Source organism: Agelaius tricolor, unplaced genomic scaffold (assembly GCF_023055355.1).
Source record: "Agelaius tricolor isolate 1412-34295 unplaced genomic scaffold, bAgeTri1.0.p SCAF_1, whole genome shotgun sequence".
Taxonomy (NCBI): Eukaryota; Metazoa; Chordata; class Aves; order Passeriformes; family Icteridae; genus Agelaius; species Agelaius tricolor.
This window is the reverse complement of record NW_027269261.1, coordinates 68,892,110-68,917,119: the sequence shown is the minus strand read 5'-3', so window position 1 is coordinate 68,917,119 and position 25,010 is coordinate 68,892,110. Positions and strand designations below refer to the sequence as shown.

At 40.9% G+C, this 25,010-nt stretch overlaps 1 protein-coding gene across 1 annotated transcript in view; it reads right to left on the bottom strand.

Moving 5' to 3' along the window:
- The window catches only part of LAMA4 (laminin subunit alpha 4), a 97,869-nt gene extending 73,792 nt beyond the window's left edge, over positions 1-24,077 (bottom strand). The window contains exons 1-2 of the mRNA XM_071438323.1: positions 23,320-24,077; positions 1,571-1,672 (exon numbers count right to left, since the gene is read on the bottom strand). Coding sequence (XP_071294424.1) covers positions 1,571-1,672; positions 23,320-23,520 — 303 coding nt within the window. The 5' untranslated portion in view covers positions 23,521-24,077. The remainder of the gene's footprint in view (positions 1-1,570; positions 1,673-23,319) is intronic.
- Positions 24,078-25,010: the final 933 nt, after the last annotated feature.

Sequence of the window (25,010 nt, the reverse complement as noted above, 5' to 3'; positions counted from 1 at the left end):
GCTTAGTGGCTTTTAAAATCCTTCAGATAAGCTATCAAAAGGCAATTTGAACTCAAACAGTAAATTAGGGTTTAGCTTTTAGTTTTATTTCTTACTACCTAGCTGGTTCCAAGAGAAGAAACACCAATCAGGAATGTACATTTACTTTCAGATCATTTCTTCCTGATACTGTAAATTTTCTGAGTTTGTTTGTTTGTCTTGAACCCTTGACTTCAGCCATATTTTTGTAGAAGACAGGAAACAGCTCTTCTGTTGTGTTTGTAACCTGAGGATAGAATAATTTCCTAACTCATATATTCTACTCCAGAAGCTCTCTGGTGACCAGAGTCATCAGAAGCAGACGTGTGACAAGCTGTCTTGTTCCCAAGTCTTCCATCAGAGGTTTCCCCTTGGCATCACTGTCACTTGACATTGTCACGAAGGGGACCATGATCCCATGAGCCAAAGGCCTTGTGCATGTGAAAGAGAATAGCTGGGAATGCCTGGGAGTCTGAAACCACTTTTGAAAATTTAATATTAAAAAGTAAGCCTATATGTGTTCTGCAGAAACCAGCCAATTCCAAGCACATTACAATGGCCAAGCCATATAATTTTTCCTGTGCTGAGCAGCTGCACATTCTTCTTCCCACAGAAATAAAAATGGTAGGAAATATGCCATGGAACTTGACTCGATGTATTTGAATAACTGAAAACTTGATAGTGGTTGCAACAAAGAAAGTATGTGAATATTATGAGTCCATTTTATGAAGAGATAAACTGAGGGCAAAGGTTTATGACTTGTCAAAAGTAACACATGGCAGAGCAAGGGGTTCTGGGCTCTTACAAGCTATACACTTTACAAGCCTGCAAAGAGTGTACTAGTGCCTAGCTCTTGCTATGTGGTTTAAACAGTATTAGCTTCCATCATTTTTTTAGTGTATTAGTGCCCTAATTGCCCACTAGTAGTTGGGATTAGTTTTACTGGGCTCATTTGTGCTCTGGAGCTACAAATGTTTGACTACTATTACTAACACACAGCTTTCTGTATGAGGTGGTTCTGAGTCAGATTGAACATGTGGGAAATTGTAACAGTACCATGGAATTCCACACACTTTTTCCCTGGTGTATTGTTTCAACCTTCTCATGTTGTTCCTTGGCAGCAGGAGACTGCCATGCATCTGAATTGCTCTGGGAACACATGTATATACACTCACAGGGGTCACTCACCATTGTAAATTGTTTATATTATACACAGCACTGTATTAATAAGGGGGAGAAAGAAATGTGTTTGAATTTATACATTCTTTTTCTCCAGAGGTATACAAAACTCTTTCCATATTTCTGATGGACTAAAAATTTTCCACATGCTAACTGTCACAAATACTGCATGAGGGAAGTGTTTTGAATCTGCAGAGATAATTTAAGTGACAATTAATTTTGGCCAGGACAATTTATTACGGTATTGATCTTGGCCCTACTTATGATCCTTCTTCAGCAAAAAGCTTCTGTGGTACAGACACTGCTTTTGCATTATATTGAAACTGAGCATCAGTATTAAAAGTCTTGCAGTGAGAACAGAGGAATTCCTTACCACACAGATTCCAGATCCATCAAGGCATCTGTTTGCATTACCGTTACAGTTGCAAGGAGAGCATTTTCCTGAGCTGGTACGATAAAATCCTTCTTGGCATCCCTGCAATGAGAAAGAAATTATTTCCTATGCATATGTAGCTGGAGAATTAGGTTTGGTGAGAGGAGAGGAAAGCAAGGCTACAGCCATCAGGTCTCCCCAGAGCACACTGCACAACCCCACCACAGCAGACCACACACACACTGCTGAACTTGAGTCTGTTCTTTCACTCTGTCCTGGTGCTTGGTTTTTTGCCTTAGAGTGTTAAAGCTGTCAGCATTCCTGCCTGTGTCCTGTCCCTGACAAGCTCTGGGTGTGGAGCTGGCAGATTCTTACTGCATGTTGTACTAGAGGATGAGTTAACCAGAAACCATAATCCATATTTGGTAAAGAAGGTGTATTTATAGGAAAGGAATAGCTTTTACTGAAAGGAAAGGAAAGGAAAGGAAAGGAAAGGAAAGGAAAGGAAAGGAAAGGAAAGGGAAAAGGACAAAAGCTTTAGAAAATTTACTTTACATCAAAACTTTGATGAGATTTGGATGAATAACCTATGGGAAACAGAAACATACCTACAAAGATCAATGCCCTTTTGAATAAATGTATGACTTTGCCTGTTTATATAATTTAGTAATTTTGATAATTTACCTCAGCTTACCAAGAGGAAAGAGAAATTGTAAATATCTGGAGCACCTTCTTTAGAATAATAATTAAAGCAATAATAATATAAGGAATCAGAAACACAAAGCTATTAAGGTGCCCTTCAAAAACTGAAAAATAAAAAGAAAATTAAAGTGGATAGTTTTTGTTGTGTTGATTATAAATTCTTGTTCTTCGCTGAGGAACTTTCCCCTCATTATGCAGAGCTGGTGAGATGTACACAGGCTGATCTCATCAGTGAAATCTGTTAGCTCAGGTACCCTGTGTCACCCTGCTCACCCTGTCCAGTCTCCCTGTGTCACATGTACTATGCTAGATTAATGAATTTTTGGATCCTAAACATCTCACTCTTGTCTAAGTCTTGCAATATTGTTGCAGAGCTGATGTAAAGACACTGGCATGTCATTCAGTGCTCCGAAAATTATTTGCCACGCCAGTGATTTGCCAACAGTGATGTTTCTGCTGTCACTCACCAACAGCATCCTTGAGCTGGCTGTCAGAGCTTAAGGTATGCCAGACTTTCCTGATATATTTTTTGTGGCTGTCTGTACATAACTTTTTTTATTCTGTGGCTCTTGAGGTCACCTACCCTTGAAAAAAGTGGGAAAAGTGTAAAGTTCAAATAACTCAGAAGGGTGTGTGTCTTGCATTTGTATGAGCCAAGAGGCTTCTTATTGTATTACTCTGATCAAATCAGGATTAGCTTTCCTTCGTGTCTTATTTTCCTGGGTTGCCCTCAAATCAAGGATGAGATATTTTTCTGCACGGTGTAGAAAAATAGCTTAGCACCTGTAGCTTCTCATGCTCAGGTAAGCTATGGCAGAACAGCAGGTATGCAGTACCAAATGCAGACCCACACAGTGATACCTCCCTACCTGCAGAAACTGGCCTGTGAGCAGCAGTGCCAAATGTCCCTACTGGTGGCTGGGGCTAGCCAGCCCTGGCACCATGCTGTGGCCTTGTCACTCCTGGGACCTGCACTCACATGTCTGCATCAGGCTGTAGTTACAGCTGGGGAGCTCTGGGTAGCAAGAGCCAGCAATCCTGAGTCTTGGCTGGGTGTTAACTTCCATTCCCAAGTGTGGCTAGGTCCATCCAGACAGGCTGCTCGCTTAGAAAACAACTTCTTAGGAGATGACTAACAGCAGGCTTTAAAAATGAGGTTTAGAAATTAATCATTGGTCCCATCTTATCCCAGAGAGCTCTGAGAAGTGGAGATGAACATAAATGGAAAACTCAGTTGCCTTTACCATTCTTGTGCACAGAATTTTATCTGGTTTGTTTTGGAAACAATTTCTTTGATAATAGCTCCTAGGAGGCAAAGTCTTCAGACCACAGACTCTTTGGGACAGCAGAAATACTATTTCTACTGCTTGTTTCTTTCAGTTGTTTAGTCTTTGCACAGCGGTAGGACTGGCTCCCGCCAGACTAAGGATTGCAGCTCAATGATTACACCACACACTGTGGAAGGGAGACAGTTAGTTTCTAAATTGAAAACAGATTCTTGTCCCAATGTCTGCCTTTGCAATATTTCTTTCCACCCATACAGATCTAAAGCTTGTTATATTCTCTGATGAACAGAGCTGGTGGGTGGTCCTAGCTGTGTTCCTCTAGTGTCTGCCCAAAAGCTTTCTTGGTTTTGCAGGTCTAAGCAGAATGATTTTTACTTATGATAGTGAATATGGACAATGGAAATGTTGGAATGCTTGTAAAGGTGTCTATGAAAATCCTTTAGTCAGCCATAATGATAATCTCATTTATACTTCAACTGATGGTGTGGCTGCACCGCAGCCACGAGAGAGCTTCCATCCTGTCCACACACCCAGCAGTAAGAAGATAGTGCAGGTCAGTGCTACATCGTTGGTTTTAGCATTAAGGGCAAGGGCTGCACAGACTTTGCTAAGGTCTACTGGGAACCAGTTTACCTCCTATTATTAGCAGACACACTTCTGAGTTCCTTAAGATATCTGCCTCAAGTCTGGGTCCCTCTATTTTCATTGTCAGAGCCCCACTTCAAAATGAGATGTGGGGAAGTCATCTGGGTATTTTTTTTCATAGCCTTTTCCCCCTATGTTATTCAATTAATCACAAAAAACTTGGAAGGTGCTGATGCTTACTATTTTAAACAGCACTTTAAACCATGGGTTGCATCAATGTAAACCAGAAATGAGATATTGACAATCAATGGTATGAGGGGCAGTGGAATGAAGGGAAAATGAGATCCAGACTTCCTTTGGGCTCTGAAGTTTTCTCAGGCATTCTCAATTATTCTGATATATTTTTGTTGCTCCTTGCCCTACTAGTGATAATGGAGTGATTGGTTGGTTGTTCCAGAGCTTGAGCCAACATCATATTTATAAAAAGAAGTGTCAGAGTGTTGAGCTAATTGAGGGATTCAAATTGCTGAATGTTCTGGAAGCACAAAATTATTGCACACAAAGCAGAAACAGGACTGGATCAAAATGGAAATACCCTCCCTGTAAAATAGTTATGTAGGCAATTGAGTGAGGAACATTTCCGTCCACTGTCTGTTTCTGAATGGTGAAGACAATTAGAAGGCCAAAATGTTAGGTCTGCATTAGCAATTATGTCTTCACAATTATTAGATATTTTTTTCCCTGAGGGACAAAGTTTGTTCCAGTTCAAGATGAAAAGTCCAATCAAATCTTGGCCTTGCTGATCTCCTGAAAAAATCTCTGCACCCGTGGGGCATTTATTCCCCTGCTCCCGCCCTGAATCTGGATTGAATGATTGCATTACTTAAAAACAAGAACCAGCTGCATGCTGAAAGTGCTGGGGAGCCTGTAGTAATTTTCTGCTTCTTCAGACCTTTCTGCTGGTCTGGGTGCAAGATGGGACTGAAGATGGAAGACAATTCACATACACAGAGTATGAATTTACTCCCATATTATATTCAAGCAGTTCCATCAATTTCATTGTAACTGTTCCTGATCTGCACCTGCAAACTGAGGGCAAAACCAGATCCCCCATTCCTTCCCTGCTGCCAGCTCACAGGAGTGGTGCAGCTGTGCTGGGGTGGCTGTTGGCTCTGAACCTGCCTCTTCTGGTTTTCTTTCCCCAAAAGAAGAGTGCTGTGCTGGTAACACACACAGAGCATTCTCTGTGGTCACATCTGCACTGGCCAGCTGAAGAAAGGCAAGGTGTGGTTTCAGGCCTTAATCTTGCTCCTTGACAGACAGTGATTTTCCTTGCAATGAACAGGCCCAGCTCAGGACATGGCATGTGTTAGAATGTGCTCCCAAGGGCAGCTTTTATAGGGCTACCCTTCTCTGGGCAAACACAGGGGGTGTTTCAGCACATGGACACAGGCTGTGTTATCCCTGTTTGACTAGGAGGTCCCAAGACTGCTTTATTCTTTACTTCAGATGTAGCCACTGACTCTCTCGTCTAATGGTAAGAAAACATGGCATATATCTTTAGTTAGTAGTGCAAATTGTGACTTGTGAGTGTATAAATACACAAAGGCTCTCTTCCACAATAAAAGGCTCCCTTGGATCTGCACCAGTGCTTGTTATTTCCAGAGTTTCCTCCCAAGTGCTGAGGTACACAAAAGCATGTACATTCAGGGTTAAATGGTCTGCATTTATAGACGTTTAATGGACATTTCAGCTTGTGTTACATCCATGATACTATTTTCAGTCTTGGATAAGGAATCCCATCACATCTGGTCCAAAAAAAAAACCAGAGAAAAAGATGGTGCTGTCCTCCATGACCATTGTACAAGAGGAAACAGCTGATGCATGAGGGGAACTGAATTTAAGGAACAGCACTCAAAGTAGTTGCCATTGCACATCAGCTGCCTAGTCACTTCTAAGTTTAGTGCCAGCAGAGCCTTGTTTGTAGCTCCCAGTAGTGTTATGGCCTTTGCTGCTAGAGAGAGTCCAAAGTTGTGCTTCCTTCCGGGTCTGAGAAGGATCCTCAGGGAGCTACATGGATGGATGGTACATGGATCCTCAGGGAGGTTCAGGCATGAGGCAAAGGTCAAACATTATGGTATTACTTGGTAGAGTCTCACTACTAGAGAGAAAGGTCTGTTCAGGATAGTAAAAGTGAATGCAATCTGGACACAGCTGAGCCTGATAAACTCATGGGCTCGTGATGAAATGAAAATTAATTTAATTAACATAATATCCCAGATCTATCTGCAAAAGTACAAATAGGTTCTATCCTGTATTGCAAACATTGTGTTTTGTGTAGAAGGGTGATTTTTGATGGCCAGAGGGAAAAATGCACATTTTCTTAGTTTCTGGCAGCCTTCACACATTACTTCTTCATATGCCAAGGGGTTAAAGACTCTAGCATCATTTATGATATGCTATTCAAGTCTTAGAAACTGTTCCTGATCATGTTCTTTTAGCCTTCAGTGGAAGAGAATATAATTAATTCTCATTACCTGTCATCTGATTTTGGCCAGGTACATACATAGCTATCTCTGGTTAAGCTGACATACCAGAGTTTGTTTACTTTCTTTATCTTGATGAAATTTAATTTGCCACATAGTTTAATCTTGAAAATATATTTTTGCATTCCAGTTTTCATTTTTCTGCCATCTGATCTCTTCTGTAAAGGTGGTAAAAATATTATAAAAAGATATAAACCTAAGGAAGTATTAGTTTGAGGAGTGTGAAATCTGGCCTGAGAGGTTATCTCTCAGTCAAAACATTTATGGAGAACTGTGACACATATTGTAAATTATTTGAATAATAATGTTTATCACTTGACATAGATTGAGAAATAATTTTGGAACTGTAGGACCCTTAGAAGTCCCCATTGTCTCTTATGGAATGAAAGAAAAGAAAGAAGAAGAAAAGAAAGCAAGTTCTACTTGAACATTTATGAAGCTTTGCTTCAGAACAAAGGGAAAAGAAAACAGAAGAGTGTTGCTCCTCTGATATAACAGGCATCATATCAGCCATAAATACCTGTAAAAGTAGGACACATGGATAATTTAAGTCCATGTTTTCAATTCATTGATGAAAACAATCAGACAAATTGAGTGGAGCAATGTCCCTTCTTGGCAGCTTCAGATCAGTGTGTAATGTTTATCCATCTGGAAGGAGCAGTTTAGAAAAACAGAGGTTGTGGACTCAAAGTTATATCAAATCTCTGGAACTCTGTATCTTTTACCATACAGAGATGAATGAATACTTGAAACCACCTCCATTCATTTTAAAGTCTTTGTCTCTAGAGCAGAGACCAGTCTGCTGGAAGTACATGGCATTACCATGGAAACATCAGCCCTCTGCTCCTTGAGGACATTTCCAAACCCAACCCAAGCATGCTTGCTTTTGTTTATTTGTCTTTATAAGCAGTATTTGAAACTGGCAGCTACAGTTCTGAGGCCTTTTTGAAGTTTGTTTGCTTAGGCCAACTTGAGATAAATAGCCTATTGCCCTTCCTAAAAATAAAGATGTTTTCCTGCTTGAATATCTCCCAGTACTTTCATTTATTAAATTGTTTATTAGAAATAGGAACATTAGAGAAACAAGTCTGAGAAAGCAGTCCTCTACTGTATATTTGATGTTCAGTTTCTCTGGCTTCCTTTGAGCGGGCGGGACTCTTTTCCAAAGAGATTGCTGGTTTTGATCACCTATAGTAGGGGACTCCACTTTCAATCCCCATCCAAGAGCTCACAGAAATCTTGCCAAGCATTCAGCACTCAGCAGGTCTGTGTGAGCCCTGAGGGCAGTCCCAGGCTGAAGCCCCGAGGAGCTCTGTGCCCCAGGTGCAGCGCTGAGCTAACACAGCTGTGGCCGTGCTGGTGTGAGGGTGAGCTGGCCTTGGCAGCTGCGTGCCTGTGCAGGAAGACTAAACCACAGCAAGCTGGGACTCATCCACAGGGAGACTTCCACATGGAATGCCATGTGGCCAGAAGCCAGCTGGACACCCGTGGTGTGGTTTGATTTCTTGTATACAGAAACGTATCTAAATTCGGTCAGCTGGGCCTGCTGCTCTCTCCTAACTGCCTAGAGGGATGTGGAGGGTGGCTCATGTGGAGGTGCCAGCTCTGTATACAAACTCCATGAGATGAAGCATATTGCACATGTCAGATGTGCTGTGCCTTACAGAAGTGTCCAGGCTGCAACAGCTATGCCACAGATCTGGCCAAACTGCTGGGCCCTGTTTCCTTGGAGAAGTGCAAAGTCTCCTCAGAGTCTGTCCACAAGTCAGAACGTTCAGGTAGAGAAAGTGGATAGATATAAAGGAAATCCTGACATCCGACAGACCCAAACAACGATCTACATACGTGCAGGGAAGATCTAGCCTAGAAAGAATGACCCCATTCTAAGGACACTCTCTGGGTCCTTCCAAAAGGCATACTAAAAATACTGCTTTGCCAAATTGGGATGTAAATATACAAAGTGTTTGAATCCATGGACATCCTGTCTTAAAACCACTCTGGGCAGGCAGAAAATCTATGGCTTATCATGCTTGGAAACCATTAACTACAAAACTGTCTTCTTTACCTTGGACAGATATACAAATATACTTCTGGTATTTCATTCATCAAAAGACACTGAAGACAGCAATGTGACTTTCCCATCTGCTTTTCAGTTTGGGACGTAATTGACTTCCAGTGCATTTAAGCATGGATTTTTAAGTTTCAGTCTTCCAGCTGTAAATTGATGGTCATTTGACTGCTTCTCGCTCCCTGGGAGCAAAGTAATAGACATTTCAAATTCCTCAGATCAAAGACATGTTATTCATAAGCATAGACACAAAGATTTAGTTCTTCTTCAGCCTGCTGAGAAACTTTGTGCAAACAAAAAGAGCTGTGATAACACTGCATCCCACTCTCCTGACCCTCCTGCCTTTGGTGACCTGCAGAAGAAACCTCTCTCCATTTGTTGCCAAAATATAAAATCCAGCAGATGGACAGAAAGCACTGTGTGCAACTCCAGCTCGGTGTCAGCCTCTGTACTGGTGTGCAGCACACTCAGGAGCCCTGGCTGTCTTACACAGCCAAAATGCACTTTATTGATCACAGAGAATGTATTTAACTGCTGGAGGTTAAATTTCAGGTTGAGAATTCAGTATGTGTAGTTTTTAGGAGCATCTTTTCACTGTGTGGGGTTTCAGAAGTGTGTGGGTACAATGGGATGGACAAGGGGCAAGTGGGAGAAAAGGATATACCTATATCTGCTCTGCAGGGCCCTGCTGCTGTCTGAGATATGCTGGGTTTTGCCTGGTGCCAGAGGATTGGATGGACTTACATGTTCACTAGGAAACAAATGAACTGCACTTACTGCATAGGGTCAGCAGACAGGAAAACCTGAGCCCATCAGGAATTGAGTTTACCAGACTGATAAGGTGTTTATTAATTAATGTGCTTTGGTGCTCTTCACACCTAGACTTTTCCACATTTTTGGATGAGGATCTCAGTGGTGCCAGCTTACCAGTTCTTGCTGAAAATGCTTTGGGACAAGATACTGACTATAGCTGAGAAACACTGCTAAGAAAATTTGGGGATTCATTTAAATTCATCTGCTGTTTTATGTGTGCCCAGGAGACAGTATATATTTTACAGGTACATGTATGATACCTGAGCAGTGTGCCTCAGCATGCAATCCATCTTTCTAATTTGGCCTAACTAACCATGAAAAGATGACTTGCCACATTTTTTGACTAGGAGATAACAAATCACTGAACCACCACCACATACTTCCAGATGCCTCTGCATGGTTCCTGATTCCTGTTTTCCAAAAGAGTAGACCTGTGAGAGAAAACTGCATGAAAACAGTGCTCGTAATATTATTTTCTATTTTGAATATTGTTTGGCATTGCTCCTGTTCTTCACAGTTTTTATTCTCATCTGTTTGACATGTGAACACCAGACTGTTCATGAGATCATCAGCAAAGTGCAATCATAAAATGCAAAATAAAGCTCTGCATTTTTTCACATAATACCTTGTAAGAAAGAAGCTTGAGATGGTGGTCTTTGCCTCTCAACAGCTGAAATGTTTGAGATAACAGATGGCTGTATTGAAATACTTTGATTTTTATTGCTTCTCCAACAATGCTAACCATGGCAGGGGGGTTGGGATTACATGATCTTTAAGGTCCCTTCAAACTCTTAACATTCCATGACTCTATGATCTGAGGGATCCTGAAGTGTATGACTCGGGGTAGAATTTGTCTAATTAAATTTTCTCTGCTTTGTTGTGTTCTGGTTTTTTGAGACACAAGGGAGAAAGCATAAAAGCATTTCTAGAAGGTGTCCTTGGCCTCTTTATATACAAGTACTTGATGACAGCTCTGATATCGTACTGTCATTCATGCTGCTGCCACATTTTTACAATAGTAACAATGTAGTTGTGAATCATTTGTTTACTAATTTCTTCTAGACCTTGTGTTCCCAAAATTTGTATGGACTTGAATTTGCCAAAGTATATTTGGGCAGTTACAATTTCCTCAGAAGCACAGTGAGTACTCATAGCAATGAGGGGTTTGCTGCAGAGAGTATTTTCCAAGAAGTCTGTTTGTATGTTGTGAGGCATTGATCAAATCCATGGCTTCTCAGTTTGTATTTATAGCTCACCCTAGCTTTTATTTATAGGTTACCTTTTAGTCTTGTCTATATAATATATCTCTCTTGTTGGCAACAAGACTTGACTATCGTTTAAACAGTCTTACAGTAAATGCCACCCCCATGAGATGATTGTTCATTGGCCCTTCTCAGGGGAGGCCTCGGTGCTTCTCCTGGGCTGTATCTATTAATGGAGCAACTGAACATTACACTGAAGGGTTTGGATCTCCACCTGCCCCTGTTGGCTCCCACAGCCATTCTGTTGTGGCCTTGTTCTCTATTCATGCTTGTGTCCTCCCTGTTCTGCTTTCTGTTTGTCCTCCTACTCCTCTTCTCCTATCTTTGCTATCCCTGCCTATCCCTGCACCTGGTCCCAGCCACTCATTCACTTTATTACATATGATTCACCTCTAATCTACAAACACCTCCACAGCAATAGTTTCATTATACTGTTTGAAATTAACATAACAAAAAATGTTCCTTCTCACTGAACATCAAAGAAACTCATCATTTTGTTTCCGTGCAGGGGCTGCTCTCTCTCTCTTTAATATATTCATAAGAATACTGGGACTCAAGAAAATACATTCTTCTGCTCATGTCTTGTGTGACAATGAATTTTACTCTTTCATTCAGTTGCTCAATCAGTAAAATGGAATAATGACCACAGCCATGCAGAATCACAGAATAGCTGAGGCTGGAAGGGACCTCTGGAGGTCGGCTGGTCCAAGCAGGGCAGCCTAGAGCCGATTATTTGGGACTGTATCCAGATGTACTCAGTGTAACCCATGGCAGAGCACACAATATAATCCCAGTGTCCCAGATGTACCCAGTGTACCCAGCAGAGACACTCCTCCAAAGCTTCACATCCTTTAAGAGAACTGGTCAGAACCACCAGGAATACTGAACATTCCCATGTGACCAGACATTTCGGGTAGCTGTGTTTTGCTTGTTCCAGATGTCTGCAGTGAATATAAAGCTGTTTCTGGCCCAAGAATTTCTTAATGCAGTGGTGAAAGAATGTTTTTGGCCTTCAGCTAAACAGCCATAGTTTGAAGACATTTTGATATGTGGACAGCACTACTTGGCATTGTGCTGCCATCCTCATTTTTCCCACCATTCTTTCTTAGGGCTAGACCTCACTCTTGTTTTTGAGGGTGACTTTTATGAGTGACCTGCAATGATTTACTGCCAGAGCTTACCAGATATATGAAAAGGATTAGTCAAAGAGTATAAAGAACTACAGTTCAGTGATAAAATTTCTCATGAAAGCTTCAAACTAACTTTGTAAGGGAGCTTTTCAGATATTTAAGGAAAATCTGGTTTTTTTTCATACAAGGAAGGAAACATGAATGTGGAAAAATCTATTTGATATAGTTGTTTTTAAAAAATATCATCTGTAGTATTTGTTTCTGTTAAATACAATGATGAAAGCATTTTTCTCTTATCAAAAAAAACAAATTAAGAGCAGGAGCTCTTACTCAAGGTACAAAGAACTTTAATTCTGCTGGTAACTTCCCTTTAATCTGTCCTATTATTTTCTCTTAATTTATTCCATGCATCTTCCTAGACCAGGCCTTGGCTAAGGAAGAGATTTCTGTGAGTTTTTCCAAACACTGAGGTAAACTATAACTAATTTTAAAAATAAAATGCACTGGTGGTGCCCTTTCACAGAGCTGTCATGCTTCACTCTAAGTTATCATTTGAAGAAATAAATGGACTTTAAATTCCCAGACTGTGAGTAATAAATTCAAGATTGCCTTTGTACTCGAACATATAAATCCCTATGGAGTGACATTTCAGAAGGATCTTTGTCTTCCTCTGGAGAATGAGGCCCTCAGAAGTGAATATCTGACCTGTTGGCCAAAGTTCTACCATCAAAGTAATCACAGAGAGAGACAGACAGAAGTTCTGCTCTCCACCATGAGGTACCCCAAAACGTGCAGGCAAAAGTGGACATCTGCTCTGCAATTTTATTTATTCTCTGTTGATTTTTTGCTAAATTTATCTGAGCTTTGAAGCCATGCAAACTAGAAAATTAAAAACAAACAAGCTTGTTCACCAGCTTCCCCTAGGCCTCCAAGCTCTATTTATAATTTCAATAAGCCTTCATTACCTCTGGTCTACAGTATCAAATTCTTCTTCTGAAGAAAGGTCACATTCTAACTATTATTACTGAAGAAATGAATTCAGTGTGTGACATCACAGCTACACAGTTAATTACTCCATTTAATAGGACGCTACAGCTGTTAGGGAACTGTCTGCATGCAAAAAGCCACTCTGTAGTATTTACCATTTCAAAGGCAGAAACCTCATGCAAATTAGTCATTTGCAATTTCAAATTTATTTTTAAAACTGTAAACATTCCTGAGAGGAACACATTTTTTAGCTTAGTCTCCAAACCAATGTTTATGATAGTTTTATAATAAGCACCCTGATGTAGTCCATTAAATCCCTATATTGTTCTTTTAAATTTCTGACACTGTTAACTGAGAAATATTTATTATTTCCTGTGTTACATTAATGTTGTAAATTAGAAATTAACCAGAAGTTGGTGAAGAGATTTGGGCACAATGCTGGTAATCTTTTTTTATCCACTTATCTTGACAGGTATCTCAGTTCTAATTGCATTTAATGAGATTGCAAACTAAAGTAGTAATTGCACACTAACAAGGTTTGTGTTTTGTTACTTAAATTATGAATGTAAAAGAAAATTCTTTCCTGCTTAAGCTGTCATTCAGCAGAGCCCTCCAATATTTTTGCATATTGTTATTTATAAATGAAATTCTCACATGAGATAGGTTTGATAAAAAACCTCAGTGAATGCATTTGCCATAGATCTGGACAAATTATTGGAGTGTTCTGGATAAGTGATATGAAATGCTCATTAAATCTGCAGCAGTGTATTTTTGTGAATCTGTGTACTTTGAATCTTCAAACACCAAAACAACAATAAATAAAGCAGTGACACTGGTTGTGAACATACAATCTTTTTCAGTAAATGAACTTCTTAATAAGTGGTGAAACAAATGAAGCATTATTTTCTGTCAGCAGTGTCCTTTCTGTCAGCCCCTGTGCATGGATTTCAATATTGCTCCTTTTTGCCTGCATTCCTGGTGATGCTCTCACCTGAGAGCACAGGGCTGGTCTGGAGCCAGGCACACCCTGTCTCTGGCCAGTCTGCAGCTGCTGAAGAGTGTATCTGATGATTGAATTTAGTCTGGTTTTCCAACTGTTGCTGTGTTAAACAGCGACTAAACACTCAAAGTTCTCCATCGTTTATATATACAGAGGGGCTGAACCCTCAGAATTTACTGGAAAAGTTGTGGTTGCCTTAAGGGACACAGAACAAGACACCAACTTCAAAACTTTTTAACTTGAAAACTTCACTTGCTGACTTATCCATCAAAATTTGGAATATTTATTTATTGCATTAACCTGATGAGTTATCAACTCATCAGCCTCCGAAAGAGATATTCATTTCAGATGAGAATAAAGGACAGGTTATGAAACGGGTGGAAACCTTCTTCTCAAAGTTTTAGGTGCAAAGATCAGAGATCACTAAAACTAAAACTAGCAAGACTGAAAATAGTTGCTACAATTCTCCATAAAATCCAGCTAGCAGGAAGACACAGAAAAAATGTTACCTCCATTTCTCCCTATGGCATGGTAGAGCTGGCAGTCAGAGAGACAGTGAATGTGGCTAACTGCACATGGGTAACCTCCAAACCAGTAAGCAAAGCAGAGCTTGGCATGCAGGAAAAAATTACAAGGAACCCTTTCCCCAGCCCACTGTCACTCTGTATTCTGATTCCCTGGGTGGGCTTGTGTGAGCCTCCACTGCAGCAGTGACAGACTGATGGGGACTCCCGAAAACGAGAAACAGCTGAAAGCCAGATGGCTTTATGCAGAACAACAACTTTATCTTTTACCTTGACCAAGTAATTGTATTAATTTTTAAAAAAAATTTCCTGTGTTGAAAAAGTTTCCAGACTGTTATCCCTTCCCCAGTTCAAGTGGAAAACAAACTGCCATTCAGCAACAGAGATGGGGTTGGATCCAACATAAACATATCTCAGCTAGGCATTCTCCATAGAACTGCAACTGCACAGTCATTTTTTCCATATACAGTGGGAAAGACAAAGCCTCTGCTTAAAAGGCATTCTCTCAAAAGGGGGAGGGCTAAAGTGTTTTAGCTGTCTGGAAGCTGGCCAAGAATCAGATATTACTACCAGTCTCTAATTTACTTATTAGTATTGCCACTGAGTGAAAAACTTACTCTTACAAGATGCTCGCTGTTGGAAATAGAAAATCTGCACTTGAAAGGTGCAGATTTGGTTGATTTTCCTCTATCAAAAAAATGCCAAGTTTATTCAATTTACAGGAAAAGGGATAAACCTATGTTGTTTCCTCATTAACCACCCTCCACCCAGTCTCCACTTACATGAAATGTACAATCTGAGTCATTGAGTCTCTCAGATAAGTGAGACATAATCAGTTGACAAACCACAGTACTCCCTGAGAGATTTACAGATAGAGAGAAAAATTTTCAAGGGATGAAAAAGTGAGCTTTAAAGCAAGTACTAATGTGCTTGTGGGACACTGTTAATACTGAGAGGGTAAATCTCAAGCTTCAATTTCCCCACTTCCAGATTTCTAGTATTTCCTGGTTTGATTTTGCATCTCTTTGAAATGTTGAAATCACAGCAGAGAGGAGCAGTGATCTGCTTGACCAATAGCCATAGCATCAATTAAAAGCCTGTTGGAAAGAAACCCAAGCCAATGTGACAAACTTGAAAGATGAAGAGAAAGAGCTTTCATCCTTCTCTGCCTCCCAAGGGTAGCCCAGCTATGGACAAGGCAGACAGCTGCTGGGGATGGCTGATGGGAAGATCCTGTGTTTCTGGGCAGTTCTCAGAAATAAGGCTTTCCCCCTGGATTGCTTTAGCACTTTGCAAATGTGTGGGAAGAGAGTAAGACAGCTCAGCGTGGTTAATTTTGTACTGCATGCCATACGTTCAGGATGAAGCTGGGCAGAGGCTGTGCTCTGAAAGGAGAGAGGAAAAGCCAGGGCTGGGGAGAAGGGGTAACCTGCCTCTATCTCTCAATGCCTCTGGGCTTGTTTCATCATAGACATAGCCTGATAATGAAGAAATAAATTTTCTGTTGGCTCAAAGAGAGGGAAGAATTAATGTATCAAGAGAAAACCAGTTTTTTTTCTCATCCCTCACAGAAATCTATCACCAAACACCCTGAATTAGCTGGTGCCTTAGATACCCTGTTGAACCTCTGCAGACTATCCTTGCCATCGACTGGAAGCAGAGAGCCACAGAAAACCACAAACTTGCAAAAGGCTGAGCAGGGTATGCAAATTCCCTGACCTCACACCATGTCTACACCTCCAATACCTGCCCATATCCCCCTGAATGGATCTATGCCAGGTACTGATGCTCTGGAGACCTTGCCAACCCTCAATGGGCCAGGCTGTGTTAGCCTTTCTGGGGCATGAAGGATTCTAATAGTCAGGCTAGGGAGAGTTATGTTATATTTTGTGCTGCCAGATTTTGTTTTTATGATTTTCTTTTTTTGGATACTGGATCTGGATAAATGCTTCCTTTCACAAAGTGCTTTTAAGGAAGGGTCCCTGGAGCCAGGAGTGGGGAGTACAGCATAAGGGAGTCATGAATGGCAGGCTCTCTGTGGCTCTCCATGGGCTAGCATCCAGGCTCAGAGGAGGAAAACCACAGTAGGAAACCCTAGGACATACTGGCCTTGCATTAGCCTTGGCAGAAAGGTCTGCTAATCTCTTGCCACTTGGAAGGTCTTTCATAAAAGAGTAAAAGATGCACTGTAGTGTGGTAACAGGGTGCTGCAGAGCTCAGAAGGTATCTGGTTTAGGTGCTGATTCTAGGTAGCTACTTTTCCTGTAGTTACACTGGCAGCAATCGTCAAAGATTGAATGGACTTATTTTTATTCATTTTGTTGGGTAGGCAGTCAAACAGTGGTTCTGAGTATTACAGTTTTAGTTAAAAAGTCTATTTTTAAAGAACATATTGGAAGCTGTTCACACAGCTAGAGTATTTTTTTCCTTGTAATTATTAAGCTATGTTTCAAATTAATTAAGGTGTGCCAGTTCCTCTCATAGTCCCTGGCTTCCATATGTTATGACCTAAACATTAACATCATAGTTGTTCTTACAGTCTTGTAATGTTGGAATAGTAATTTCTAAAATACTTTTCACAACCCTCTCTCATTCTTTGACTCTTGAATGCTGTGCATTTTAGCACTGTTTCTTGTTGGTTTCTCACAAGAGAAAAAAAAAAAGAGTTCTAGTATTCATGAAGTATTTATTTCAAGAAAATAACTATGTAGAGAATTGCAAAATACAGCTAAAAAGGAACTACAAAGCCAAATCATATTTACTGTATTTTAGTCAATCTGTTTTCATTGTCAAATACACACTTTATGTGTCCTGACTGACAGTTAGGAAAATATCTTTGAGATTTTAATGAAAAAGAATTAGATTTCAAAAACTTTGGAGCTCTAACAGCTTTGTGTATAATGCTATTCATCAGTTGTTGAATCTTGCATTAGGATGCATAACCCAAACCTCCCCAGCTCATGGTGATGTGTGAAAATGGACTGGGATGAGATCCAAACATTCAAGAGTACCAATTAAAATATAAGACCTGAAGGGTCTATATTTTGGTGTTTGAAATCGAAGTCCAGAAGCAAGTTGTAAATGATCAGTGGCAGCTTATATGTTACTCAGAAACTAGACCTCTTTTACACAGCTCTTGAACACTAGAAGCTCTAATTGTTATCAGTTAAAATCAGGCCAAGTTTTCCTTCAGAAAGCAATTCTTTCATTTCTTCTCATGCCCCCTGGAAAAACTGGACTTTTAATTCCTTCCTTGCTTCCCATGTTGTGAATAACAGTGGGCATAAAATGCCTTTTATTGGTTTTCACAGCCCAGAATAAGCTTTAGGGCACTTTGCTGGTGCTTGCCCAAAACTTTGTGGGAATACACTGCAGTGGAATCTGAATTTTGTTTTCTGGTGGGTGTTTTATACATCTTCTTGAAATGGAGAAAACTTCCAACAGAGCATCTGCTCTGTCTTGTTGCTTCAGCCTCCTATGATTCAAAAGGTTTGGAGACTGGTGGCACTACTCCAAGCAGCTGATTTTCATTAAAGTTTTGATGAGAAACTTAAGTTGGAATCACAAACATCTGCAGTAAAACTTCCTCCCCACTAATAGATGTCTCTTAGAACATAACCTTGTTGTATCAGAAAAAACCAGCAGCTAGAAATCCAAATTTCCCATTATAGGAGTTAACCTAACATAACCTCAAGGGTCTGAAGTGAATTAATCTAAAGATCTGCGTTTTAAAAGTATATGCAGTTCACATTAGCTTTAAAGAATATAAAGGTTCCTGTCAAGCTAAAACCCTTTTTGGCTCACACCTCAGGATTAGGTCTTCTGCTGCTTCTTGTAGTACTAGCTTGTTTTGAACAGATTAATTCTACAAGTAAGGATCAAATTGTGGTTTCTCTCAACATTTTGCAAGATTTTCTGTTTCAGCCATTTTGGGGAAAAGGAGTAAAGATGATTTGGTGATATTTTGAATTTTTGTTAACAAGTGGCTGGCACTTATGGTTGCTGTCAGTTTATATATTTACTGTGAGCCATTTTAGAGAGGTGAGTTTGTCACAAGTCTCATGCTAATCACTGCTTATCACTTTAGAGAACCAGAAGGCAAGCATCTTAAAAAATGCTTCTTGTGTTTTATCAGCAGCTGCTGGTAAAATTCAGGTGGGAAAAAACGATTGTAAAACACGTCCTTTTAACACACAAGCTCCATCAGATAACTTCTGCCTCTTACTTTCTCTTATAGTAAATGGCTAATTTTGACTTGACCGTGATAATTGTTTCCTTTAAAGGACTTTTTCCTCTCTGCCTTTCCCCTGAGCCAAAAACACTGATGCTAGAAACAGTTTTCCTCTTCCATCTGTCCAACAATATCATGCCTTCCTTCAGTCTGGGAATTGGCTTCCTGCCCTGTCCCAACTTCTTTTTTTCCTTTACTCTTAAGACTCTTGATTATCTCATTCTTGCTCTAATTTTTTCCTCTCCTTTGTCTTCCTGCTTTAATTTACTTCTTTTCCCACTATTTACTTCACTTCTTTCCATGGAGGACATTTGAGATTATCTTTTTTTGGGCTTGGCAGATGTCTCCACAGAATGTCTGTCTTCCCTTTCTTTCCCTAATCCTTCCCACACTCATCTCCTATACTGGCCTCTGTAGTCATTTGTGTTAGCCTTGGTCTCTGGCCTCTTGTAGTCATTTACGTCAGAATGAAATTAATATTTTACTGGATGTCACCTTACATTCATTTTACATTAAGAAGAGTGACAGCAGAATGTGAATGACAGAGAACCATTTGTGGTACTCTCGAGTATTTGAAGTCTTGTACCATGTTTTACTCTCACCTTAGACTCTGTAAGGAGCTTTCTTCCTAATGGGGAAGAAAATCCACACCTTTATAATTAAAACCATTACATTAGTGGAATTTAAAAACACAAATGTTGACAGTAGCAGGCTTCAGACCCAAATGGTAATGTATGACCTGCCTTTTAGTTTAGAGGCATGTGTTTGACAGTGGGACATAACTGTTCTCACAACTTCTGATTTTCAATTTTACTCTGTGCCTCACCAAACCTGGAAGTGTCTCACCATTCCCTTTCCTTCTGCTGTGTCCAAGCTAGTGAGTGGAACATTAAAACAAACAGCTCTGATGTTTGCCACTTCTTTATCTGCTTTCATTTGATATCTGCCTGTTTTAAGTCCTTTGCTTCCATCTCTCACAAATCTTCCTTATAAAATATTTTAATCTGTCCTTGTTTGGAAAAACCAATCTCTGACTTCATGCCAACAACTGCTGTTGGGTTGCACAGATGAGCTGGATCCAATGCTCTGCACTCACTCTTTTTCTCTCTGTCTCCCCACCTCCCCATATTATCTTTATGAGCCAAGGAACTTAATTTTCCTAAATAGCACACAAGTACTCTGAGGACTTAAGAGTGCTTTTCATATTGATCTGCCTCTTCATGGACAAACCAACACAACTGAATAAAATCTCCAGTGCTTAATCACTTCTGAAAATAAAATTTTTAACTTGTAGTTTCAACATAGTCATTTTCAGTTTCCAATTGTTGCATATACCAATACCTTAATTTATTAGACCAACAAGCCTATTTTTTTCCTTGTATATGTACTTACACAGTACGTTCAAATTTTTTTCTTAACCTCCCTCGAAGTTGGCAAATTGGATTGCAGAATCTCTCAGCTATCTTCAAATTCCTAACACTGTAATCCTTGTCATGATACTTTTCTGGATAATTTTAATCAATTTATAAGCAATTTTTGGTTTTTTTTTTTAAATAGGAGGCAGATATCTTATTTCACTGTGGTCACTAACAATACTCCTTATGTAGGGAACACAACATTTCATTGTGTGGAATCTAGTCTGGCTAATTTAAATATCTACTTTAGCTGCTTCATAAAGCTGTCCTGAAGCCAGAATCCAACAAAGTTTTTAAAGAAGAAGAGACTCCTTTGACCATTTCCAGGGAACACTGCTAGAAATTAGAGCTTTAAAAATTCTGCTGTCTCCACTAATGTATGGGGAATTTGGATTTGTACCTGAAGACAGTCCATGATTCTGTTTGAAACATCTGGAAACAATTTATGTGCCTAATTTAGTGTTCTGGATCACATAATGATTAAGAATGAGGGCATCAAGGTAGCTGACGTTGCCTGAAGTCCAACTCAGACCCACGGTACTCTCTGTGCATGGATACACCATATCAGGATTAAGAATGTAGCTAGTTCTCTTCTTTTAAGAGGTTTTCATCCTAATCCCAGGTGACAAAAATCAAAAAAGGCAGAGCTCCTCATTAACTTTAATTCTGATTTTTTAAACCACTTCTCCCAGTTCCTCCCAGTTTAGGGCTGCCACACGTGGTAAAGGAAGAGGATTGGAAAGCTGAGAAACATTCACTAATATGTATTTACACTAATTGAGATCTCCTGTTCTTCTATAGGTTCATAATTTCAAACTCTTACTGGGATTTAAGAGCATCCCACCAGTTACATCTTGGAGACTTCCACAGTCGCAGCTGACTGTCACCACAGACCACAGTGAAGCCCCATCTGTGGCTTTGTAACTCTGCCCTACGAAACTGCCCCCTTTGTATAATTTGGCACTATTTGACATGACTAACAGTCTCTGTCTGCTCAGGGGAGCTGTAGGCCTGAGTCAATATTTAGACGAAGGGGCTGAATCAAACCGCGCTGTGTAAGGGAGTTTACTCTGCGGTTCACTGTGAGCTGTGGGTTAAGCATTAGTGTTTCCAAAGAGGCTAATTCAAATTCAAACCTGCTGGGATAACCCTGTTGCTGAGGCTGAGGAAGGGGAGGTGAGCTGTGGGAGGGAGAAGCTCTTTGAGGACCAAAAGTAAAGTTCCTTCCTTGGATGAGAGACTACCAAACCACCATACTTTGGCCCCTACATCAACCTCCAGGCTTAAAGCCTGTTCCTCAAATCCTGTTACCAACCACACACATGGATCAATGAGTAAGTGGGTTCTCACTGTTAGAGAGCCATCTGTCCTATCCCAAAAAAAGCATCCTACTGGGCCTGGTGTCCTTGGAAATTGCCATGGAGGTGAGGCCTGAAATATACAGGTAGCAAGGGGTCCTGAAGTCCCTGCTTCTTCCTCATGAAAGTCTTCTGCAGCCAAGGGCCTTGGCATGATGATAACAGGCACAGTCATCCAGTCATAATATGGGATCCAGAGTCTAAGTGCTGCCATTGCATGGGCTGAAGTAAACTACCAGAGGAAACGCCAGTTACTGAGTCTATTATGTTGGCCTGAGCAAAAATTTAGAAAGGATTGAAATGGTTGAAGGAATTTAAAATGTCATTCCCCTGCAAGTGTCCAATATATCTCACAGTGCTTTCCTAAGATAAGATCTAATAGATGTACATGAAAAAATGTGAATTGTGTCTTTGGGAAAACCATACTATACTATCATAACAAGAAAGACTAACAATCACTTACGCTCATTATCCCATTAAAAGCAGCTACAAAACCCATCCAGCTCTTAAGTCAGGCATTTCATTGAGGGACTTCTATGTTGTAAGAAACAGGTGGCAACGCAGCTTCTCCAGGCTGATCCAAGGCCAGAGGAGAAAATCTGTACATCCCACACCATGAAGCCTGTCCAAAAACTGGGATGGCTCCTGAGAGTCCTTATGCTGAGCAAAGCAGGGTTTAACCTTCAGTTTTCTCACACAGGTCATGTTTCATGAGGACTCTCTGGCAGGGTGGGCAGGCGTTTCCTGAGGCTGTCCAGCTGCTTGGAGCAGGGGAGTGAGTTCTGTCCTGCCCTGCAGCAGCAACCCTGGCTGTCTGAAGGCTTTGTGCACTTATTTCCATGGCTGTTAATTCTGGCAAGTGGAGGATAGGTGGAAAATCAGCCATGTGATATTGGAGATGGCAATCTTGATAGTGTCACAGTGACACAGCTGTGCTAATCTCACCTCATTTTTGGAAGTTATGCTAGAAGAACTACTCTTTCCCTTCCCATGACCTTATGGAACTCAATTAGCCTCCTACTCTGCATCTACCACGCATGAGATATTACTGTGTTGTGTCCACTGTTCCACTTCCAACCTTACCCCACCCCCTCCATGTATGCTGGAGTAATTTATTATTTCCTCAAGTTGTATTTTTGAGTTGCCCATTCCCCATGCAGTGTTGCTAAAATAAAGAGTACAAATCATTCCCAAAATAAGAGGGGGAAATTTTCCATTGTCAAATTGCTTCTCAGATCTCTCTAATTTCATTTGTCACTAATCCCAACCACATAATTTTTGGAAGTTGAAATCTCTGCAGGTGTGTTCTCTGCAGGCAGTTTCCTAGATGCATTTGATTTATCATCCCCTGCTTTCACTGTGGAAACAAACTTCAGATTTTGGAGGTGAATGGCATTCAGAGGCAAAAGCACAAACTTCTACAGGACAGCTTGCCATCAAAAGACAGACTCTTTTGGGAAATTTCAGGGAATTCCAATTGCAGGAATTACAAGGCAAGCAGAAAAGTGTTGTGACAATTAACTCTTGTAAAATAGCTCTGTTTGGACAGGCCTGTTTAGTTATGTTGGCAGGAAAGTCAGAGACATGCTAAGCCAGCTCCACTGCAAAGTACAGCAGCTGTCTGCTCACAGCAGGCAGGGCATGTGTACATTTTGAAGTCTGAGCTGTATCTCTCCAGTCCCAAAATGCAGCGTCTCAGACCACCTCCCCCCTCACCCCCAAATCCTCCTGTATCGCTTTAAGGCTCAAATGATTAAGCTAATGTTTACCAGATGGGAGCTTTGACACAGACAGGTGAAAACAGAGAATTGCAGACACAGAGAGAGAAGGGAATTACTGTACCTCAGCAAAAGGCACCCAACTTCCAGTAGCTACTGCCTGCTGCTGCCCTCTGATAACAGTGGCTTCTTGCGTGCTGACCGCTGAGCTACCTTCAATGTCAAACTGAAAAACGCTTCCCTCACTCGAGGCTGTGCTGGAGGAGAAGCATCTCAAAAAGAAAAATACAGGAGAAATGAGGGGCCAGGCGGAGATCAAAGCCATTTCCTCCCCTTACATCCAGCAGTGGTCTTCTAGCGTCTCAGTAATTGTTTACCCTCTTCTGCAATCAGCCCCCCTTGGCTTAGTGGTGCCTCAGTTATTTTCACTTTCTTTCAGCATTCAGTTTCCAGATGTGGCACTTCAAGGCAGTCTAACCGGATCCCGATTTAAAAGAGGGGAAAAAAAGAAAAAAAAAAAAAAAAGAAAAAAAAAAAAAAAGGAAAAGAAGGGAAGAAAAATGCTTTTGCTGCCTCCCTCGTTCTCTCTCCGTGCCTGTGGCTCCTCTTTTTCCCCAGAGGCTCGAGCAAAATAACATACAGATGGGCAGTGCTTAAGCAGAGAGTGTCAAACAGAGATTGTATTCCAGGAAAGCACCGCTAGCTCTCCAGCCACCTTATCTCCCCCTGTCAGGATACAGACTGACGCTCCGTTCAGTGCTCTGGCTTCCTTCACATGTTCACATCATTCCCTCTTTTACCTTTCGTGTGGAGACCCTCCCACTCAAACTTTACTGTTCAGAAAGTGAGGTCACCCTTTCCTCCCTCTCCACGTCAACCCCCCACAACTCCATCTGACTGCTCAAACAAATCACTGACTCTCCTGACTGTTTATTTTTTAACATCTCCAGTTTATTCAACGGAAGGCAGAAAGGTGCCAAATTTATTAAATAAAAACCCGCTAGACTAGCCATTCCTTATGTCATGGGGGAGGGGAGGCTGTGGGCGGGAGGAGGAGGAGGAGGAAGAGGAGGAGGGAGACAGCCTGGCTGTGCCATGGGCTAATAGGGCTAAGTGGTTTCTCTAACATGCTTCATTCAGTTCCTTTCCCTCAAGCCCAGTTCTCAGCTTCTCGCTGGCTCGTGAAAAAGAATATAGTTCACTGCGATTTTGGAAAATGACTTCATTCCTCAGGCTCATGAACTTTTATTTACAAAGAGCATCTTGTATTCCTTTTTCAAGAGATGCTTTGTGAGGCCTTGGTAACAAGGCTTGCAGTGTGTATGTGGAAGCAAGCTGAATATGTTGCCCACAGCTCACTTCATTTTGTGACTATGATCTCAAAAAGACAAGACAGTAATCCTTGCTAGGTTTTAGGATGAAGTCAGGGTATAATTATACTAATGTGCACTGCTCCAGCCAAGAGGTCAGCACCTTGTCCATCAGTGGTCCTGAATGCAGGGAGTGGTAGCACCATTGGCCAGTCAGGCTTCTTTCTTAAATCTTTGCAGAAATTGGCTTACCAGCATTTTGAGAGTGGATTTCTTCTTTTTCCCTCCCTTCATCCTTTCCTTTCTGGTTGAAGATATTATCAACCAAAGAAGCAGCCAGTAGAGATTTAAGACTAAAATGAAGACTTTTGGTGATCTGTTGACTTCCATACACCTGTAGGCACAGTTTTGGACGCATAAATGCTGTACAGAGGGACATAAGGAGGTTCACTGTGAAGAAAACCTGCCTGATTCAGAAATGGCACAGCTGAGCAGGCAAGGCCAC